Here is a 21,255-nt window from a genome sequence, read left to right on the forward strand (position 1 = left end):
GGAGTCTCAAGCCCTCTGAGCTCGCAGCTCAGGCCTCTGACCATGTGCCAATGCCAGCTCCTCACCCAGGCTAGGGCTCCTCAGGAGGCTGCCTCAGGCCCCAGTCCATACGGCTGGGGTAGGCAGGCTCAGCTCCATCTGAAGAATCAGGGAAATACACCATCTCAAGAAAGCACCCAGGTGTAACAGTGCAGTGTAAAGGCAGGTTGGGTGACAGACTCAGGAAGCAATGTTTGAAGGCTCAATGTGGTGCACTGACCTCCCCGAGAAATATCTCAGTTTCCAATAAAATTACACATTTTATTCTAAATATATAAGTGGAAAGTTATGTGGGAAGCTTTCTACCAATCTCTGAAGGCAAAGAAATAGGACTGTGGCCAGAAAGCAGTGCTGAAGGAAGTGTTCCTAAGTGGGGACCCAAGGGACTTCGGGAGGCTGGCAGTGTCCCGCTCCTGACCAGCAGAGGAGAGGGAGGAAGGCTGTGTCAGGTGTAGCAAGCACCGGGCCAGGGGGTGAAGGATCTAGGAACAGCCAGGCAACACTGTGACCCTCCAGTTCCCCTGCATTGAGCCAAGAGAGGAAGGGCAACAACATGTGAGCAACGTAGCAAAGAAAACAGTATTGCCATGCCTGAGGTCTCCTTCTCTTTTCTGGTGTTTACTAAGCTCCATCCAGAGCACACACAGTGATGTTGATAGGTGACCCCGTGATGAGGACTGCTAATTGCCGCCAGCCTCAGAGAACACCAAAGTTTCCAGAGGGATCAAGTGGCTTTCTCTTCCAAGTTACCCAAGGCTACTACAGATGGTATCTGGAAATGCTTTGGAAAAGAGGCAGAAAGAGGAAATACCTTTCATGCTTCCAAATTAGGGATAAATTGAAGTTCAAGTTGAAGATCATGCCTAAGTGAACAGGGCCTAAAAGCATAGTTTGCTCCTTGGCTGTTGTGGGCAGGAGTGAAGAGGATCTTGAAGGTGGTGATCCGCTCTCCCCCAGCATGGGGTCACTGTTCAGTATCCTGGGGGTGGTCTGGACAGAGAATCCGGGATACTCTGGGAATGGGAAACTGCTAAGTTAGCTCAAAGACCACACTTCTGGGAAGGCAGGCTGTAGAGTGGCATGGGCCTCTCTCTTTAGGCTTAACAGCACCTGGCTGCCATTGGGAGGGCAAATGCCACTTTACCCCCCTGTGCTGATATCTTTCTGTGTCCTCTTATAAGGACTCCCATCATTGGATTTGGGGCCTGCCTTATTGCCTTATTTCAGTATGACTTTTTTTTTTTTTAATGGAGACAGAGAGAGAGAGTCAGAGAGAGGGATAGACAGGGACAGACAGACAGGAATGGAGAGATGAGAAGCATCAATCATTAGTTTTTCGTTGCGCATTGTTCATTGATTGCTTTCTCATATGTGCCTTGACCGTGGGCCTTCAGCAGACCAAGTAACCCCTTGCTTGAGCCAGCGACCTTGGGTCCAAGCTGGTGAGCTTTTGCTTAAACCAGATGAGCCCGTGCTCAAGCTGGTGACCTCGGGGTCTCAAACCTGGGTCCTCAGCATTCTAGTCCGACGCTCTATCCACTGTGCCACCACCTGGTCAGGCAGTATGACTTCATCTTTTTTTTTTTTTTAAAGATTTTATTTATTCATTATAGAGAGGAGAGAGAGAGAGAGAGAGAGAGAGAGAGAAGGGGGAGGAGCAGGAAGCATCAACTCCCATATGTGCCTTGACTAGGCAAGCCCAGGGTTTTGAACCGGCAACCTCAGTGTTTCCAGGTTGAGGCTTTATCCACTGCGCCACCACAGGTCAGGCCCAGTATGACTTCATCTTAATATTATAAATTATATACATCTACAGACTCTATTTTCAAACAGGGTCACATCTTGGGGTTCTGGGTGTACGTGAGTTTTTGGGAGACACTATTCAACCCAATACAAATGGTGAGTCTCTTTCAGGCTGATGGAGTAGTTTCTGCACAGGCCCTCCAGGTAGGAGAGCTCCGAGTGGGCGGGGCCAGTGTGCCAAGCATGTGGGTTTAAGGAATGGGATAGAACCAGGGGCTCTTGGAGAGAGAAGCTAAGCAGATCATGGAGGAGACAGGGAGAGGAGCGGGACACCAATGACATAGACCCGAAGGAGCAGAGTCCTTGAGAAGGAGGTTGGCACTGGATTTCAGGGTAGGCTTGTGATGGGGACTGGAAGGTTCAGGGGTTCAGGAGTGAGAAGGGGAACATTGGTACAGAAGCAGGTTGGTCTGATGGCAAGAGAGAGAAATCCTTGCTAATGGCTTCCATTTTCTCAACTAAATAGGAGATACCTAAGAGGTGGAGGACCAGGAGCTGGAGTTCGGGTTTGAGAAGAAAGCTGTAACAGCTGCCCTGGAGAGGAGGGATCACGCTTACTGGGACTGCCGGGCAGTGTGAAAGCCCTCTCAGGGTTGAGGTTCACGGGCACATGCCCACTCTTCTTCCTTTCCACTGCCATGTGCCTGACCCAGACCGCGTCATCACACCAACAGACACAGCACACTGACCTTTTCTGATTCCTCTCTTGCTGGGGTGGAGGAAATAAAATAATTCTCATCTCCCCCCTTTCTTGTGCCAACCTCAGGTCCTCTAATTTCTTGAGACAATCCTGCATTACTAATTTATCCATTTCTGAATGCACATTTATTTATTTATTGTATTTTTCTGAAGTGAGAAGCTGGGGGAGGCAGACAGACAGATTCCCTTATGCACCTGACCGGACCGGGATCCACCCGGCATGCCCACCAGGGGGCGATGCTCTGCCCATCTGGGGCGTTGCTCCACTGCAACTGGAGCCATTCCAGCACCTGAGGCAGAGGCCATAGAGCCATCCTCAGCACCCAGGCCAACCTTGCTCCAATGGAGCCTTGGCTGCGGGAGGGAAGAGAGAAATAGAGAGAAAAGAGAGGGAGGAGGGGGGAGAAGCAGATGAGCTCTTCTGTGTGCTCTGGCTGGGAATCAAATGCACATTTATTTTTGATTTAAAAGAAACTGTTGGCTCTTGTGTACAGTTTGTAAATAAGCTTTTTCAAGAAACAAACATGTTTTTAACTCTGTAATTTGAAGTGTAGCAGATAGCGTATTGATATTTAACATTTACTCCAACAGCCTTTGGTGCTGCAGAGCCTGGGAAAGACACTTGCGTTCCCCAGACTGGGGTTCCGGGCGTGAGTGTGGGTCAGCCATTCAAATGCACTCACAGGGCGTTTGGAAGGCGGCAGTGTTACACAGCCCTCATTTCTGTGGGTTTTGCTGGCAAGCACAGTCATGATGTACATTTAATTTTGCTCTGTCTGACCACTAGTTTTGTGTGTGTGGAAAGCAGCAATGGGCCAGCTGTTTGCTGGTATGGATTCTAGTGGGCACTTGGTGGTTCTGGCTGTAGCAGATGCAGGAACCTTGTGACCATAGTGGCTTCCTGGGGGTGCCAGTGGTGTCATGGTTCTGGATTTGGAAGCAGGAACAGTAGCTTTCCATTTTAGCACAGAGCTTCCTGGAGCTCTGCTGGTGACTGGGTTCTTGCAGGGCAGTATTGGGGTCAGCCTGGAAAGGTTCAACTCAGACCTTGTCTCTTCAGCCCTCCCAGCAATCCTGTGAGCTGCTGAAGGCCTTGTAATAAGTCCCTTACTGCTGAAACTAACTGGAATAAATTCTGCTAGTTGCAACAAGACCCTGACTGATATACCATGAGTTGTTATTTGCATTATTAAATATATCTTCTGATTACAAAGATTTTAAGGCAAAAGAATCAGCTATGTAAGACGAGAGGCAAGAATTGTACTTTTTTTTTTTTGTATTTTTCTGAAGCCAGAAACGGGGAGGCAGTCAGACAGACTCCCACATGCGCCCGACCCGGATCCACCCGGCACACCCACCAGGGGGCGATGCTCTGCCCATCCAGGCGTCGCTCTGTTGCGACCAGAGCCACTCTAGCGCCTGAGACAGAGGCCACAGAGCCATCCTCAGTGCCCGGGCCAACTTTGCTCCAATGGAGCCTTGGCTATGGGAGGGGAAGAGAGAGACAGAGAGGAAGGAGAGGGGGAGGGGTGGAGAAGCAGATGGGCGCTTCTCCTGTGTGCCCTGGCCGGGAATCAAACCCAGGACTCCTGCATGCCAGGGTGACACTCTACCACTGAGCCAACCGGCCAGGGCCTAAGAATTGTACTTTTTATTGGCACCTGCCACTCTGTAGGAGCTAAATGACAACTCTCGCCATTTTGGGTGCACATACAACCTTCTGGGACAATCCCACCAATAGGGTTTTTGAAGATTGGGTGGGAGGCTGAGCTTTGGAGCCATTAAATTTCACATGAAAACTTGAACTCATCCTTAAAGTTTATCCCCCAAAATGGAACTCAAATTTACAAGGCCTGTAGGTTGAATTCTTCTGCACCACCCTTCTGATGATGAACTGTCTCTCCCCGCTCTGTTTTCTCTCTCCTTCCCGCCCCCTACTCATCCACCACACACACAAGGGAGGTGCCCATTTGTAAAAAAAAACTCTGCGATATAAACTAAAGTTTCAAAGGAGAAGTGACGACAAGGTCCCCAGGGAGGACCCTGGGAGAAAGGCTCACTATTCCTGTGTGGAAAGCAGCAGAGCGAGAAAGGGTTGCCCGTGATGTGGAGAGAGGCCGACAAGAGCCGGTCTAGGAATGGGCAAACCACTCTTTATCAACTGGCCCAGGTTCCATTTCTCTACGACTTTAAGATTAGGTAATAATGGCTCATGATACAAAATTCAAAGCTGAAAAATGACACAGGGAGTCTCCGGCACCCCTGAGCCCACGTGTCCGGCTCCCCACCCAGAGGCCGGCTCGTTTTCCCAGCGGGTGTTTCTGATCTGGGGATTGTGGGGGAGAGTCTGTGGTGGAGTGCGGGAGGGAACGCCAGGATTTCAGACCCACCTGTCTGCTGCCTGGCTGAGGGTCTGACCACACGGCGTGGACAGGACAGCCCACGGCTGCCCGCTCCTGGCCACTTGGTACTCAGGAAATAGCCGGTTCCCTGGCAGGAGGCAGCCTCTGACTTTCTCTCTAGCACTGTTGTCTGCTAGGCTTTGTTACAGCTTACTCACACAGCCTTCCCTTTGGCGGCCAGTGAGTGCTTATGGATGAGTGTTTGTTTATAGGTCATGTTTCTGTCCTTTAGGATCCGAATATGTGCATCTGAGGCAGGAGGCTGTGTTTGTTTTTAAACTAGGTGAGACTGCCAAACACCCTTCACCTATTGTGCAAAGCTGCCCTATTAGGAGTTTACACAAGAGAAATCTGTGCCAGTTAGAGAGAGAGAGAGAGAGAGAGAGAGAGAGCCTGAATAATCTTTTAGGCAATTCCGAATGTGACACAAGATTCTCTCTTTCTTAGCCTTTCTGTGCCGTGTCCCTGATAATTTTAGGGACTGCTATGTCTCTCGCTAGGAGAATTAACATCAGCAGCTTTCAAAATGACTTACCAGTTAACCCCTCCAGAAATCTTAAGACATTATTCTTTTTCTTCTCCAAATTTCCCATCTCTAAGCCTTCTAATTCTCCTTCAAATTTCCATCTGTAAAGTTAATACAATCCAATAAGAAAATAATGTGCTCTTGAGACGTTGATGTGCTAGAGCCATTTTTATCCTGCCCTAAAGCCTGGAAAGTTTGAATTTTCCTTAGGATAAAAAAAAAAAAAAAGTAAGAAATAATAGAATAATTCACTGTACTGTAACAATTAAATCCAGCAATTTAACATCGTGCATTGGTAAATATAATGCTCACAACCACCAAAAGTCTACCCCGGTATTGACAGACAAAACCAAAGTTATAAATCTAAACCTCCTATTCTGAACCACATTCCTAAATGTAAATAAAGCATCCAAGCATGTTGCTACATATCTTTACAGAAGCAATTACAAACAAGCCTTATCAGTCGCTAAGTCACCAACGCACACAACGCTTATCTGCTGTGCCCTCTACTGGATAGAGTACACAAGGCAAGCCGCATTATTTCCAATTAATTTTTGGCATCTTCACTCTGCATCTGCTTTAGGAATGCGAGGCGTGAAATTTATAGTAGCAGGTTTAATATTCCGTCCGGCCAAAATTATTTTGCTACAAGGACTTACCTTTGGTGGAATATTTCAGATTGGCAGAATTTTTTTTGTTTGTTTTTTGTTTGTTTGTTTTTAATACATAGATTGCTTTTCTCCTCGCAACCCACTGTCCAAACTCTCAAGCTGTCACCAAACTCAGTACGTGGCAGGAATAATTTCACGCTGAGTAAAATGTGTTTAATTTCACATCCTGTAAGAATAATTACTTAGCATAATGCCACTTATAATGTATTTCTATCTGCAAATGCTAATGAAGCTACAAAAAAACATGAATCATCTCTGGAAAGAATTAGGGTATTATGGGTGCTTTGCCTTCACTCCCTCTTCCCCTGTAGCGACTGTCTGAAGAGAAAGACCTGGACCACAAGAAAAGCCCTGATGGAGCGGCTGCCTTCCAGCTGGGGGTGAGTCCAGTGGCTTTGTGGGGAGTTTAATCCCACAGACCTCTCCTGAGCCTTCCCAAGATGCTGGACGGAGAGCTCTGGGCTCCCTGCAGATGCCCGTCCTCACCCAGGTCCCACTGGACAGCCACTAGGAGGGGGCTCGGGCCCACGACCAACAAAGACCACCTCCCCTAACAGCAGCAGCGCTGGAGGTAGGCCTGTGGCCTTTGGCCTTAAGGAACTTGTCTCTTTGATCACTGGTGCGCCCACGTCATAGAGACCACTGTTCTGTCTACTGCTCGTCTTGAGGCTTAAAGCAGTCAACAAGGAATGACAAAGCGTAAGATGGAAAAGGAGTGCTTTGCCCTTAAAAATGTTTTAAGGATGAAACGTTTTCATTTTGAAATAATTTTAGAATCGCAGAGAAGTCTGTAATACTACAGGAGTATTGAGTCCTCATTGCTCTGTGGAAGTGGACCTGCTCTTCCAGCAATGAAGTGAAGCAAGGGTGTGCGCCGAGGGCCGGAATGAATCCGTGCGCCTCCCTCCAGGAACCTGGGTGGCGGGTCTCCGAGAGTGAGGCCCCAAGCCTAAAAGCACTTGACTGCTTCTCTTATGTGTGTCCTCCTTTCTCTGTTACTACGGCTGGCAATGGAAGGAGTGAGAACATTTCTTTGCTACAGGTTGACAGCGCAAAGTGTTTCGTTCTGTTCTGATCAGGGTTACTGAGAGCAGCAGCAGGTCGGGCAGAGGGTTATGGATATTGGTGCGGAGAGGAGGACCAAGGTGGAAGTGTGGGTAAAGTGACCCTTCTGTGGCCAAGCGCTGCCCTTTGTGGATTCGGGGGACTCCAGATAACCTGACAATGAGATGCAGACATCTCCATGGGGGGTGGGGAAGCCAGTTAATTTCTAGAACAGTGAGAAAGCAGGTTGATTTTCTCCACAGGGTGAACCATAGTGGCACTGACAAAGAATAGTTGGGATGATTTTTGAAGACTTGCATTTTGGTTTCCTCCCTGTCTAGAATCTGGAGGCCCCTCCCCTTTCCCTTAGAAAATCTAGCACCCAGAGCGGGCACATTGTAGGAGCTCAAAAAATGGTTGCTGATTAAATGGATAAAAGAAATAAGTGAGCGAATGGGATACTCATTTGTAAAACATATTATTGGGTGCTCCACTCATCCCCACTTGGAGATCTGTGACCCTGTCCCCCAGCAGGGTTTTGAAAGCCCAGCAGTGGCCCTGAGGTCAAGACTCCAAGCTTTCTGTCCTAGGTCCAGCCTTGAAGGGCATAGAGGAGCTTTGTTGGGAGGAGACTATTATTTTTAACAGGTCTCTGGGACCAACAGAATCTATACTGCTTAAGAGAAGATAGAATCAGATCAAATGTATAAACGGCAAAACATCAGTTTGGGGAGAGGTGGCAAATGGTAACAATGAAGCCTCCTCCCAGGTGGGCCATGGTGTGGGGAAGCCAGCAGAAGGGAAGGGGGGTCTTGCTAACAGGTTCCACGGCACGGACTTCCTTGTGTGCGCACGCGCCTGCAGACTGACGCGGTTACCCGATTATTGGGACTGGTTTTTCATCTGCTCAGTGCTTCTTGTTGCTTTCTTATAATTGCCAGTTTTTCCTGTAATTTAAATAACATAATCATAATTACCACTGTAATTTAAATTGAATTATGTAAGTTTTCCAAATGCATATTTAGTGAGGATCTTTTTAAACATACGAGAGAGAACCAACGCAGCAGGAGGCTCTGAAGACTTCTGTTACTCGGTTCACAAAGCAGATGAGAGCTGGCTCTACTGCACGTTAATGAAAACAGCCAGCAGTATGAGCAGCTGGTGTGCACCCAGCACTGTTCAATGCACTTGGTATGGATCAACTCATTTCCTCCTTCCAGAAACGCCATGACCTAAAGTCCATTCGTTAGGTCCACATTCTACAGAAAAGAAAATTAAGGCTCCCAGATGTGTGCTTAAAGTCATCCAGCTAGTAAGTGGTGGAGCTGGGAGTCTAGCACTAACCACTATACCCTACAGTGCCCCTCGTGCAATCTAGAAGAGGAAGGCCCGTGCTTTCTAAAATGGCCTGTAACCGGCCTGACCTGTGGTGGCGCAGTGGGATAAAGCGTTGACCTGGAACACTGAGGTCGCCGGTTCGAAACCTTGGGCTTGCCTGGTCAAGGCACATATGGGAGTTGATGCTTCCCGCTCCTCCCCCTTCTCTCTCTCTCTGTCTCTCTCTCTCACTCCTCTCTCTCTAAAAAATCAATAAATAAAATAAAATAAAAAATAAAAATAAAATAAAATGGCCTGTAACCTGGGGCTGGCGATGGGAGCAGTGGGAAGGACTAGGTTTCCGTTCTTGGCTCTTCTAGGGACAAAGTGAGCACACGGGGCACACATTTTCGAGTGTGCTTCTTCATGCAGGCATAAGAACGACAGTGGTCCCTCCCTCGCAGGCGGGTCCTAGTGGGTCCTGCAGGAGCCTGCACACTGTTATGGGAGCTTGCAGGATGAGTCACTATAATAAAAAAAGGCACACAGAATCTATAGCTCCTCAAAATTTCAAGCAGCCACGTGTTTCACATGACAGGGTGAGCACAGTTATTATGGAATCTCATGGCATTGCTTTAAAACAGTCCTAGTTTTGATTTTCGTATAGGTTCACACATTTAAGCTCATAGCATTCAACAGGTTTGAGCTCTGTAGATCAACGACGTCATTGTTCACGAGGGGATGTGTAAAAGGAGAAAAGTATCGTCACATAAATGCTAACCCTGTGACACAGGTCATCTTCAACAAATGCACAGATGCGTGCAGCATGGTTTGTGCGGTCACATCAGAAGGAGTTGTTGTCTCATGAGTGACACCAAATTTACTTCCCAAAGATGAAGGGCCAAATTACTTCCAACTCTGACAGTAAACACAGGAAATTTAGGTGATTTCAGACCACTGAAGCTACTCAGTAAATACTGAGTGGGATTATAATACTTGTTATTGTTATGTATTTTAACAAACCATACATATATGACTCGAGCCAAATTTAGAAGAAAGTATCACCTAAACACTGACTTGGTAAGGTTCATAATGAGGAAACCAGACAGTTAGGTCTTCAGAGGCCTCTGGCCTTCCGGACACTTAAACTTTTTTAATTGAATGGCTGACTCAAACAACCATCATGGCGGTCTTGGATTCTGGAAGGAAAAGTCGAATTTCCAGTGGAGCTAGAACATATTCTCTCCTGCAAAACAGAAATACTGTTATGGTTTGAACTGTACTCAGGAGGGGGGAAGGAATACAGAAATGAGTACAACATTCATTTATTTTTTGAATTACAGTTGACACATAATATTAATTTCAGAAAGTACATTTTCCAAATGAAGCTTTTGCTAGCTGATTCAGCTGGAATGTAATTTATGCTACTTAAGTACCTAGATTTCAAAGTGACATTTTCTTATCATACTAAGATCTTTTCAATTTGGATATATATTCCTAAGTCCAGAATGGGGAGAAAATTCTGTCAAAAGCTAGAGATACTAGCCCTGGCTTGGTAGCTTATGGTTAGAACATTTCTGGTTATGCCAAGGTTGCTGGTTCAATCCCCAGTTAGGGCACATACAAGAATCAACCAATAAATGCATAAAAAAGTGGAATAACAAATTGATGTCTCTCTCTCTCTCCCTCCTTCCCTCCCTTTTCATATCTCTCTAAAAAACAAACAAACAAAAGCCCTAGACACAACTGGCCCTGTTGAAAACAGAGAAAAAAGAAATTTCACTCTAGAGGTTTGGAGGAAGAAAAAAGAGGTTCAGCATATAGCTTTTAAACAAGTTCCTATGACAGGGTTTCTGATTTCACACAACATTTACTTCTAGAAAAGGTCATCATAATTTTAATATGGCTGAATTATTTGGGGACTTTAATGTGACAAGAGTTGATAGTAGTATAATGTAGATGCTTTCATTTAACTGTGATGGAAGAGGAAAAAGTATACAGATTGAGCCAAGAACCTGGCATTCTAGGACCATCTCTTCCAGTGCCTAGCGACATTAATCAAATGGCTTACTTAGTGTGGGCTCAGTTTCTTCATTCATTAAACTAGATTAGTCATGCTAGTTATACTAGATGATCCCTTACTAACTTTTTTGGCATTAACATTCAATAACGTTGGATTAAGTTCTGCTAGGCCAACATATGTTAGACAAGTATGCATAACATATTGTACTATGTGTACATATGCACAACCACACATATATATGAAATGAGTTTCATGAAACAATACTTCCCCTTGTAACCTCAGATGCATTATGACATTTTTTTTATTTCATTAAGGAAATCCATTCAATTTCCACTAAATTAATGTTATGACCCCCTTTGATAATTACCTAGCCAGGCACAGTTCTGGACTTTGAGAACCCGTCACCAAATGAGTGCAGGTGACTGCATGCTAATGGTAAAAACTCTGATCACTGAAAAGAAATTTTTTAAACTGTGTAGAGACCAGTCCACATACTGAAGGAATGTTCTATAATTTTAGTGAACAATTATGACACACTACATAAAAACAACCGCTAAGTATAAGTACTCTCCATCAGTGAACTTACCTGTTTTAAGCTCTCCGCATAAGTAAACTTTGCTTTTTCATTCTTCTATGAGCAAATCTTAATTTTTTTTTAACTTCCTCTCACCTGCTAGTCTGGCTTTTAACTCTTCCATCAAAGGTACTCTAGTGTTTTGATAAATGGATCATCTTCTGTTTATAAACAACCTCCTTTAAAGTTTCTATAGTTTTTGTTAAGAGTATTTTAAAAGAGCCATTGACCTTTTAAAAACAGTAATACAACAATTATATAATGTTTCCTTCCATTTTCAAAACCTATTTTGAGAAAAGATACTGTAAGAGGATCATAGTTCTTGCATCCTTTACCCTGTCCTCAGATCCTCAGCGGGCCCTCAGCTGCAGGTTTTGAGTTCGGTCCTGGTATGCCAGGGTGTCCCAGGGATTTCTTGTGTCTTAGTGATACTCAAGGGTCTAAGGTAACAGGTACTTCATTTAAGTCCCATCACACCATAATCTGAGGAGGAGAAAACTGGGTCTGAGTCCCCACGCAGTGCTCCCTTTCTTACTTTAATTACACACACTTTCTCATGTAATCCCACAAGGATTAGAGATATTTCCGATGGTTCAACCATTGGGAATATTTCATTTAGATGAGAGAAATCTTGAAATACCTTCTTTAAAAGGTTGCATTACAAAATAATGTACCCCCTTTCAGGTACCATTTTTAAGTAGAAGATAATTATGGTCTGTGTGTATACTATTTTAAAAATCAGGACAGCCTGACCAGGCGGTGGCACAGTGGATAGAGTGTCGGACTGGGACGCAGAGGACCCAGGTTTGAAACCCCAAGGTTTCTAGCTTGAGTGCGGGCTCATCTGGTTTGAGCAAGGCTCACCAGCTTGAGCCCAAGGTCGCTGGCTCGAGCAAGGGGTCACTCAGTCTGCTGTAGCCCCCCAGTCAAGGCTCATATGAGAAAGCAATCAATGAACAACTAAGGTGCCGCAATGAAGAATCGATGCTTCTCATCTCTCTCCTTCCTGTCTGTCTGTCCCTGTCTCTGTCTCTGTCACACACACACACACACACACACACACAAAATTAAAAAACAGGACATAATCTCTACTTACTAATTTATAATATAATATTTAATAAACTTAAAATATAAAGATTGTTCTCTATCATTCTTACCTCCCCAGTACATTTATATACATTTATAAAAAATTCTAGCCCTGGCCAGATGGTTCAGTTGGTTGGAGCGTCGTCCCAAAGTGCAGAGTTTGTTGGTTCAGTCCTTGGTCAGGGCACGTACAGGAACAGATTGATGTCTCTGTCTCTCTCTCCCTTCCTCTATCACCAAGAAAAAAAAATTCTAAACAAAATTATAAGAGTTAAATCTTAGAATCTTCTATTTGGCTTTAGTTCTATTCATCTCTCATTAGACCTTTACTTAACACTGTTCTCATCTAATGGCAACTATGAACAAAGACTTGAGATCACTGGGATCCTCTGGGAAGTTGGATCACTGGGATGGGGACACAGTCCATTATTTATTTGCCTGTGTGGTTTTGATCTATATCTTGAAATTTTCTTAACCTTATCAATTTGACTTCTCTAAAATCATCAGAGTATTTATACTACTAAAAATTAAGCCTCACCAATAACATCTGGGATTTGCAGAAAAGACCCACATAACCCCACATATAAAGGTCGGTAATTGTGGGTCTCGTGGTTATAGTCTTGGAACCTCTACTAGGCCACCCCAACCCTAACTTTCTTTTCTTTTTCTTTTTTTTCAATATGACATAAGCTAATCTTTCCAGCACATACAATTTCTACCAAATATGTTACATTATTGAAAAGCAGTCAGAATTTTTTTCCCAGAAAAATCCCTTTCTTGAGATCTATTCCTATTAGTTTATTTTTCCTATATCCAGGTAAGCACATTGTGCTCTTCCTGAGGCTTTTTTAATACCATCCATGCTGATCTAAATCAAACAGACCTTTAGAAGGTACTGACAATGACGTCTTCATCGAATATGATTGCTGCTTCAAGTGTTAGCTCCCTGTTTGCTCTGTAATTCTGTGCCAAGCTCCTGGCCTTTCGATTTCCCAGAATCCCTGGAAATGTTACTTATTTGTTTGTGAGTACGAGCCTTAGAATGGATTTGCATCCACAACAAAATATGAGGATGAGCAAAATAGGAAAGCAGTGTGAATCTCTTATTGGGTTGGAAACATTTTCTTTACCCACCATAGGACTTGGACCAGTTAGAAGAACACAATTTTAGATAATACCCTACCCTGGTGCATTTATAAAATAAACCAGAATTAAAACAGAATAGAAGGATTTGCTGTAACAAGATCCATTTTTTTCAACCTTTGCTATATTTTCCTTAATATTAAAACTACTAACATTTTTGCCTGACCTGTGGTGGCGCAGTGGGATAAAGCGTCGACCTGGAACACTGAGGTTGCTGGTTCGAAACCTTGGGCTTGCCCGGTCAAGGCACATATGGGAGTTGATGCTTCCTGCTCCTCCCTCCCCTTCTCTCTCTCTCTCTCCTCTCTCTCTAAAAATTAATAAATAAAATATAAAAAAAAAAATTTTAAAACTACTAACATTTTTAAATTCTGAGGGATATTGATATGAGCTATGATTAAGGACTCATATTATTTAACTTTTAAAATATAAATTAAAGAAGTCATTAGGGTATTAAAAAAATAACCCTGACACTTAAAATGGGCTTTATTTAAATATCATGAAGGCTAAATAATCATGTTTCTATCACCAGAAAATACTAAGAATATAGACAGAAATAACACCTCAAAAAAGTACTCTAGTAATGGACTCCCTTCTATTTTGGCTACATTTTAAGTACTAGAACTAAAGTATTTTTAAAAATGGATACTTTAAAAAACACAGACGGGAGGAAAATCAATAGGAAGAATGGAACATCCCTCCCATCAGCAGGAGCAGGGCTGGGAGGAGGCTTGCTAGAGCACAGAGCCACACAGCTCTCCCCACTTGTCCTCGGAGTGTGCCAGCCTCGGGGCCGGGCAGCGGGGCTCAGCAGCATATGGACAGACAGACAATTCTGCTGGCTCCTACTTGCTCCTCAGGCCAAAGTCCAGGCAGAAGTTGGCCTTGCGGGGTTCCTGTCATCCTGCCAACCCCAGGCACTCCAGGGACACTGCTAGGAAAATGCTGGCCAAATCCTGCATGAGAAGTCACCTCCTTCACATTCTCTTCCATGTCGGGGGCTGGACTAAAGGAAACCCCTTCTGTCAGATGTTATGGTGTTTGTGCACTAGCCAAGGAAGAGTAAGAAAGAGAAAAAGAAAGCAACTTATTTAACCTCACACAGTGGAAAGGAACGGAGTCTTCAAAGTAGGTGATCTGGGAATGAAGCCCGATGTCCCCAGATCTCAGCTGAGTTTGTTTTTTGTTTTTTTTTTCATTTACTGATGGTTTTCAGAAATTTAAATAATTATGATCCTATCTACTTTGGGACATCATATCACTGCTTTCTCAAAGAGAGTGGTCCAAAGCCATTGTCGGACAAACATAGAGTAATCTGTGCACCCACCATTTGACAACAGTCACTACAAAAAACACATTCAGATATATGTAATAGATAAAAAAATTAAAAATATATGTATATATAGCTCCACTGTACAGGTAAATTTAAAAAGCAGAGATTCTCCAAAAGATGTTTCCATTGGCCCTTCTTAAGGCTCTGAGTATAAAATACTACTTTTAACGAGGTCCCTCCAACACCGTGCGTATGTGCAGAAGCTCAGGGGAAGACTGACAACCACACGTCTTCCGATGTCCGGGAACACACATGACCGTCTCACGCACGCCACTGGCTCTTTTCTGAGCCAGTAAAGACAAAGCATTTCAGGCAAGGGAACGTTCATATGGTTTTTATTGTACCTTTCTTTTTAGGAAAGTGGAAATCAAAACCTTACATAATTTCTTTCAAGTGACAATAAACTTAGACAATTTATCAGTGCTCCCTTAAGTTTTTACAACACGCTGAACTCCAACAGGTTTTTGTTTTAAGGTAAACCAGGTTTTTGGTTCCTCCCTGTGGAGAAGTTACTTTCAAGTCAGTGAAAGTTCTTGGCCCATGATTAAAAGTCTTTGCCAATTAGTACTCAACAACTTCAATTCATTTTTTTCTGGTTCAAGATGAGTAGGAGCCTAATAAGGCTGTGATAAAAGGGCAAAAGGCACCGAGAGCCAAAAGCGGATTAATGAGCTCCTCCATTTATTTGTCTTCCTAACAGCTGAACTGTTACAACTATTGACACTCTTCAAAAGGTTCCGCTCTGAACCCTGTCCAGGCACTGCAGGCTCCAATGGACATCTTCAAATCCAGAGAATGGAGGGGCAAGAGCTTCCCCTGTGTGGTGCCAAAACCAACAAAGCCCATGGATCAGGTAATGAAACCTCAGCTTTTCCCCCTTTGAGATTTATTTACTGGCAGCTGACAAGGGGCAAATTCAGCTCGGATTGTGCAGTCAAGGCCCTGTCAAGCTTTTAGAGGCACCCTTGTCTTGAAGCACCTTCATGACTGGCATTTTACTCAAAAGCCCTCGGCACTGGTCCTTAACAGCTTATGACATCACAAAGGACACTCCAGACAGATGCCTACATGGCATCCTGCAGCATTTTAAAAGAGAATTAGTGGTTTTAATTATGGTCGTAGTATGAAAGGGAACCATGCAAGCTCCGCAGGAGACCTTTGATCAGACCCTTTTGCTAGTACAATGCCACGGAACTGTGACTATTCCTGGTAAGGGGCCTTTTCTTGCTGAATGACTCACCAGTGATCTTTGAATGCAGACAAGCTTCTAGCCCTCCCTCTTCATTAGTGAGCATTTCTATACAGGAGCCTATATAGTGCCTGGAGTCTAGGAGCTATACAATTGGGGGGGAAAGAATCCCTACAGATTCGGGCCTCTACTTAGGAAGTACTGAAGGACTCTGAGTGACTTTATTCATTAAAACAGGTTGCTATTAATTAACTGTCATAATAAAATAAAGAACTATTATTTGCATTTCTTACTATGTTCTCTTTAGTAATATGTATAAAAGATGCTTGTAACAGAATGAATTTATTGAACCACTTCCCCATCCTCCACCTCAATCCCTGTGTTTTTTTTGTTTGTTGTTTGTTTGGGTTTTTTGCATTATGGCAGCTGGAGCCTACTAATTATTGGGCCCAGATTTATTGGGCCCAAATAGAAGAAAAATATAAATATAAAATTAATTAAGGAGCTACAAAATCCTTTTTACTTGCCCATCAGTTTATGCAACTGAAAAACAAACAACGAATTAGCTTCATTTTGTAGTGCTTACACAGAATTCCCTAAGACAATAATACCCCAACTTTTCTCAAAATATCATCCAGTTGGTGTTTAGCTTGAAGCATGAGATTATGAAACAACAGATAATTAAAAAAAAAAAAGTTCTGACTTACAGCATTACAAGAGTCACTCTTTTAAAAAATCCCTTTCACTTTTGGGAAACAGAAAATGTCTTTGGTCTGGTATTAAGGTTTGAAGAATTTAACCTTCAAAACTAATCCCAATAAGCAGGGCCCTCAAAAGATTCACAGTTGATATTTATGTGTATGAATAGAGACTGTGACAGTAGAAGAGTGCTCTGCTCCGAAGATTCCCACTGAAACGCTAATGTGGGGACACGGGATAGCCAGGTTGCATGAACAGCACGGCACAGGCACAGTCCCAACCGCCCGTGAAAACCTGCTGCACCGTGTTACTTCTATGCAGGAAGTCAGTCTTCAATTTTTCCTTACAGTTTCTTTCCTTGGAGGAAAAAGTTTTGGACCTCGATATTCTGAAAGCAGGATAACAGGCAGATTTCCCACATCTTGCCGTCTCAGACATTTTTCATACTTCTCACACTCTGCAGTTCTTTCCTGAGGTGCTTTAGAGCAACTGAAATGTCAGCCAGCTGCGGGTCGGCGCGCGCCTTCCGCGCGTAGAGCCGGAAGTGCCTGATGGTTTCAGACAGCAGGACCTCGGGCTCCGCGCCTCTTCCCCGCAGCTGCAGCCGCAGCATCCGCTCGCATGCGATGGCGTAGTTCTTGTGCCAGTTCGCTGGGTGTTCCTTTTGTAAATAGACAATCTCCTTATAAAGCTGGAAGACAGCAAACATGTTGATATTTTATTGTTATCCCTTGATTTCTTTCCCCCCAGGAATCAGAAACACAGAGGAATTAATAACACAAGGAAAAAAAGTCCAAGCAGCCCACAGTAAAAATCTAATCGTTGCTAGGCCATGCAGAAAATGCAAGGATGTTACTGTAATTATTACAGTAGCAGGAGGCAAATGTGCTTCATCTAAAACGGCTTCGGGGCTGTTTCGGATGTTGCAGAAGGAACCTGAGACACACTGTGTCAGGACAAATGCCCTTCCTCGAGAAAGATGTTCGTTCTGGGAAAGGGATTTAGTTCTAATTCATGGAAAGCTATTTACTCAATAGGCAGAAAGGTTGAAACTCTAAATTTAGCTGTTAGAGGAAAAAAATAGCTTTCTTCTGAAAACCGCATGGAAGAACTTGAAGGAATTTAAATTTTGTCCCTCATTTTAACAAAAATTTCTCTCTACATTATAAACAACAGTGATCACAATAGCAACTTTAAAACAACTCAAACAAATCCAGCATCAAACAGGTTGGGCATAATGGAATTTAAGAAATATCCTTAAAGCGAGATATCAAAAATCTTCATAGTATCCTATAATTACAAGTTTGATAAAGTGAAAACTTTGCCCACAGGAATTAGGAACTTTGTTTCTCGACATCAGAGACAGTATTAATTGGACAGGGCTAGAATTTTTGAGACCGAGTTTTCTGGTGGAAAAACATGAAGACTGAACAAAACTAGATACATATCTGCAAAATGGCGATTACACTTGGTTACCGGGGAATTCCAGAGGCTTCTTGGGGACTGTCGGCTGGAGTTGGACCCACAGCAGCTCGAGTCTCCCAGCAGACTCTGTGGGAGCCCAGAACAAGCAGTGCTGCTTTCTCCGGGGACAAGTGCTTTTGGAATTAGAACTATGTTTGTCACATCATTGACTTGAAAGGGACCCCATGTATCACCGGCTCCCCCAGCGCTTACTCCAGAGCAGGCAGATGCACATCGAACTTATTTTTAAATAGCATCCACACAGCAAGTTCCACAATCCATGTTTGATATGCCATTTTGATATTTAATAATCTTCAGTTTTTAGGTGCCTGTTAGAACAATCTCCCCCTAAGTTTCCTTCACAGAACAGGAAAGCCATCTGGCACTTTCATGGATACACTTTCAAATACATCAACATTATGAAGTCAGCACCTTCCCTTTCACTCGCTCGGTGAAACACTGTTTTAACACGGTGTTTCCACCCTTCCTCACAGTCTTCTTTTCTCTGCCTGTCACCTGTTTCCCTGAGGCTCCCTCCCACGAGGGTGACAGGGAAGCCCATGGCCCGCTGCCCAGCACAGAGCTGGCGCTCAGGAACTGTTCTGGCTCTCTCCCAAGTTTTCTAAATCCTACTAAGGTTCTGGAGTCCAAAGCCAAGGCCAGCACCGCACTGAGCATTTGCTCAGTGGCTCAGGAGAATGAGGGCTCACTCATGACCGCCCTGCTGTCGTCTTCAGACATCAGAGTAACCATACCAACTTTTCTAGAACATTTTACTACTGACACATCAACTTGTTCTGGATGGCCTACCAACGCCACATGTGCTGTGTCTGAACAAGACAGTCATTTCTCAGCACCTGGAATTCTATTTCCCTCTGTGTGTGTCACTGTGACATCCAGCTTGGTGGACGGTATTCTGTTTACTGGGGAGCACTTCAATTTCTCCAGTGTATCCCTAAAGATAGCTGAGATTCTCTGTGCTCCCCCACTACACCTGAACCTGATGTCCCCTGAGCTTAATGTTCTGTATATGCTATTCAACAGGATAATACTCGGGTGGATTTCTGTTGACCCATAAATTATCTGGCTTTATTTGTCTTTCAAACAATGTCTTATACCTGGAGACATAAGCTCAGGAGAATGAACAGAAGTCTATAGCACAGTCTATAGACTTCTGTTCCTTGAAAAGAGTAAAGATTACAGGCCCCCCAAACAATAAATGAATTAGCTTCAGTGCCTAGCAACTGACCATGGAACAGACTGGATGAGAACATAAAATGTTAGTAAGTCTCAGATTTTTCTCAACTAAATACTGTTTTTCACAGAATCACAGAGTATTATAGACTAACAGGATATGATATGACCACAATATGAGAATCTATAAAGTTTAAAGCCCACTTTTTTTTTTTTTTTGTGACAGAGACAGAGGGAGGGACAGATAGGAACAGACAGGAAGAAAGAGATGAGAAACATCAGTTCTTCGTCATGGCACCTTAATTGTTCATTGATTGCTTTCTCATATGTGCCTTGACCAGGGGGCTACAGCAGATTGAGTTACCCCTTGCTCAAGCCAGCGACATTGGGCTCAAGCTGGTGAACCTTGCTTAAACCAGATGAGCCCATGCTCAAGCTGGTGACCTCAGGGTTTCGAACCTGGGTCCTCCGCGTCCCAGTCTGATGCCCTACCCACTGTGCCACCGCCTGATCAGGCTTTTAAGGAAACGACTGAAGGCTGGAAAGGCTGACTCACAGCTGACAATCAATGGCGGAGCGAGACTTGAACCTGGACCTCCCGACTGTGGGACAGAACTGCAGCACGTTGCCTCCTGTCATCCACCCTGCTGTTGCTGAGTGGGCACCTCCAGGACTGTGCCTCGTCCCTGTGGTCCCTCCTTATGGCATGTCCTCCCGCCTCCACCCTCTCATTACTCTGCTCCACCATCTGTCTCTCTAGCTCCTGATCCTCCGAGGTGAAACTCCAGCGGTGTCTCCCCTAGAAGCCGTCCTTCCCCTCCCTCCTGCCGTCCTGCTTGAGGGTGAGCTCATGTACAGCTCTCTGTTCCCACAGTCCCTCTGCAAACATCTCGTATCACTTACAAGAGTGAACTTAACTAAGGGCTTTATCTTCTGCCTCCCTCTCTAGCCTGCTACCTCTTTGAGCAGGGACAGCGCTTGATCGTCCCCACCACGATATTTGGTACAGACTAGCTGCTCCACAAATAGTATGTGAGTGCATGAATGAATGAACAAACAGTGAACCAGTGATCACAGAATGTAGAAGTAAAATCAGTCATATGGTTGGACACTGCTATTCTGACTCCACAGCAAATGAATGCCGTGGCTGGGCAGACCCACAGCAGCCCAGAGCCAGCAGAAATGCCTCCGCTGCTCAGATGCAAACCCCTGGTGTGGTTCTTTCTCCTCGGCCCAAGCCAGGACGTCTCTCTCCTCCAAAGCAGGCTCCCAGACTCTGCAGGTGTCTGACGAGCCTAGTGATACAGATCACAGTCAAGCAGGGACTTGTTAAGACAGTGCAAACGCAGCCTCTGCTCGGCACCCTCACTTCTCATCAGAAAGAACTGACTGCGCAAGCGCCGCAGTGCTGTTGGGCTCTAAGATCTGTTTGGCCTCCTGGGACCAGTTAGAAGACAAAGCTACTCTTTATCTTTCTCATAAAATCTCCACCAGCCGTGGCCGTATCGTTTCAAGTGTAACAAAGGCCGTGACTTCTGCAATAGAGGGCAACCTGTCAGAACTTCTTTTTTAAATGAAGCCATTATATTAGTGACTGTTGTAACAAATCACCACAAATAGTGACATAAAACAATACAAATTTATTATTTTATACTTCTGGAGGTCAAAAACCATAAAATCATGGTTTCTGTAAAACTAGTAGGGCCGCGCTCCTTCTGCAGGCTCTGGAACCCGCTGCTCCGCCCTTTCCCGCCGGCAGAGGCTGCCCGCGCGCCCGAACTCGCGGTCCCTTCCGCCACGGCCCGGCCACCGCACAGCGTCTTCAGCTCTTCCTCCCTGACCTCTGCTTACACTGTCACGTCTCCTCCTCCAACCCTGACCCTCCCGCTTCCTTCTTCATAAGGGTGATTGTGATTACACGGGGCCCACCTGGATATGACCCAGAATAACCCCCCTTCAAGATCCTTAATCACATCTGCAGTCCCGGGCGCCACGTAAGGGCGTATATTCACAGGTCCTGGAGATTAGAACATGGACCTCTTCAGGGGG

At 44.6% G+C, this 21,255-nt stretch overlaps 1 protein-coding gene across 2 annotated transcripts in view; it reads right to left on the bottom strand.

Moving 5' to 3' along the window:
- Positions 1 to 14,979: 14,979 nt before the first annotated feature.
- TMEM260 (transmembrane protein 260) overlaps positions 14,980 to 21,255 on the bottom strand; it is a 73,298-nt gene continuing 67,022 nt past the window's right edge. For both annotated transcript variants that reach the window (XM_066275162.1, XM_066275163.1), the window contains one exon: positions 14,980 to 17,239. In XM_066275162.1, coding sequence (XP_066131259.1) covers positions 16,979 to 17,239 — 261 coding nt within the window. In that variant the 3' untranslated portion in view covers positions 14,980 to 16,978. The remainder of the gene's footprint in view (positions 17,240 to 21,255) is intronic.

This window comes from Saccopteryx bilineata, chromosome 4 (genome assembly GCF_036850765.1).
Source record: "Saccopteryx bilineata isolate mSacBil1 chromosome 4, mSacBil1_pri_phased_curated, whole genome shotgun sequence".
NCBI classification, from domain to species: domain Eukaryota; kingdom Metazoa; phylum Chordata; class Mammalia; order Chiroptera; family Emballonuridae; genus Saccopteryx; species Saccopteryx bilineata.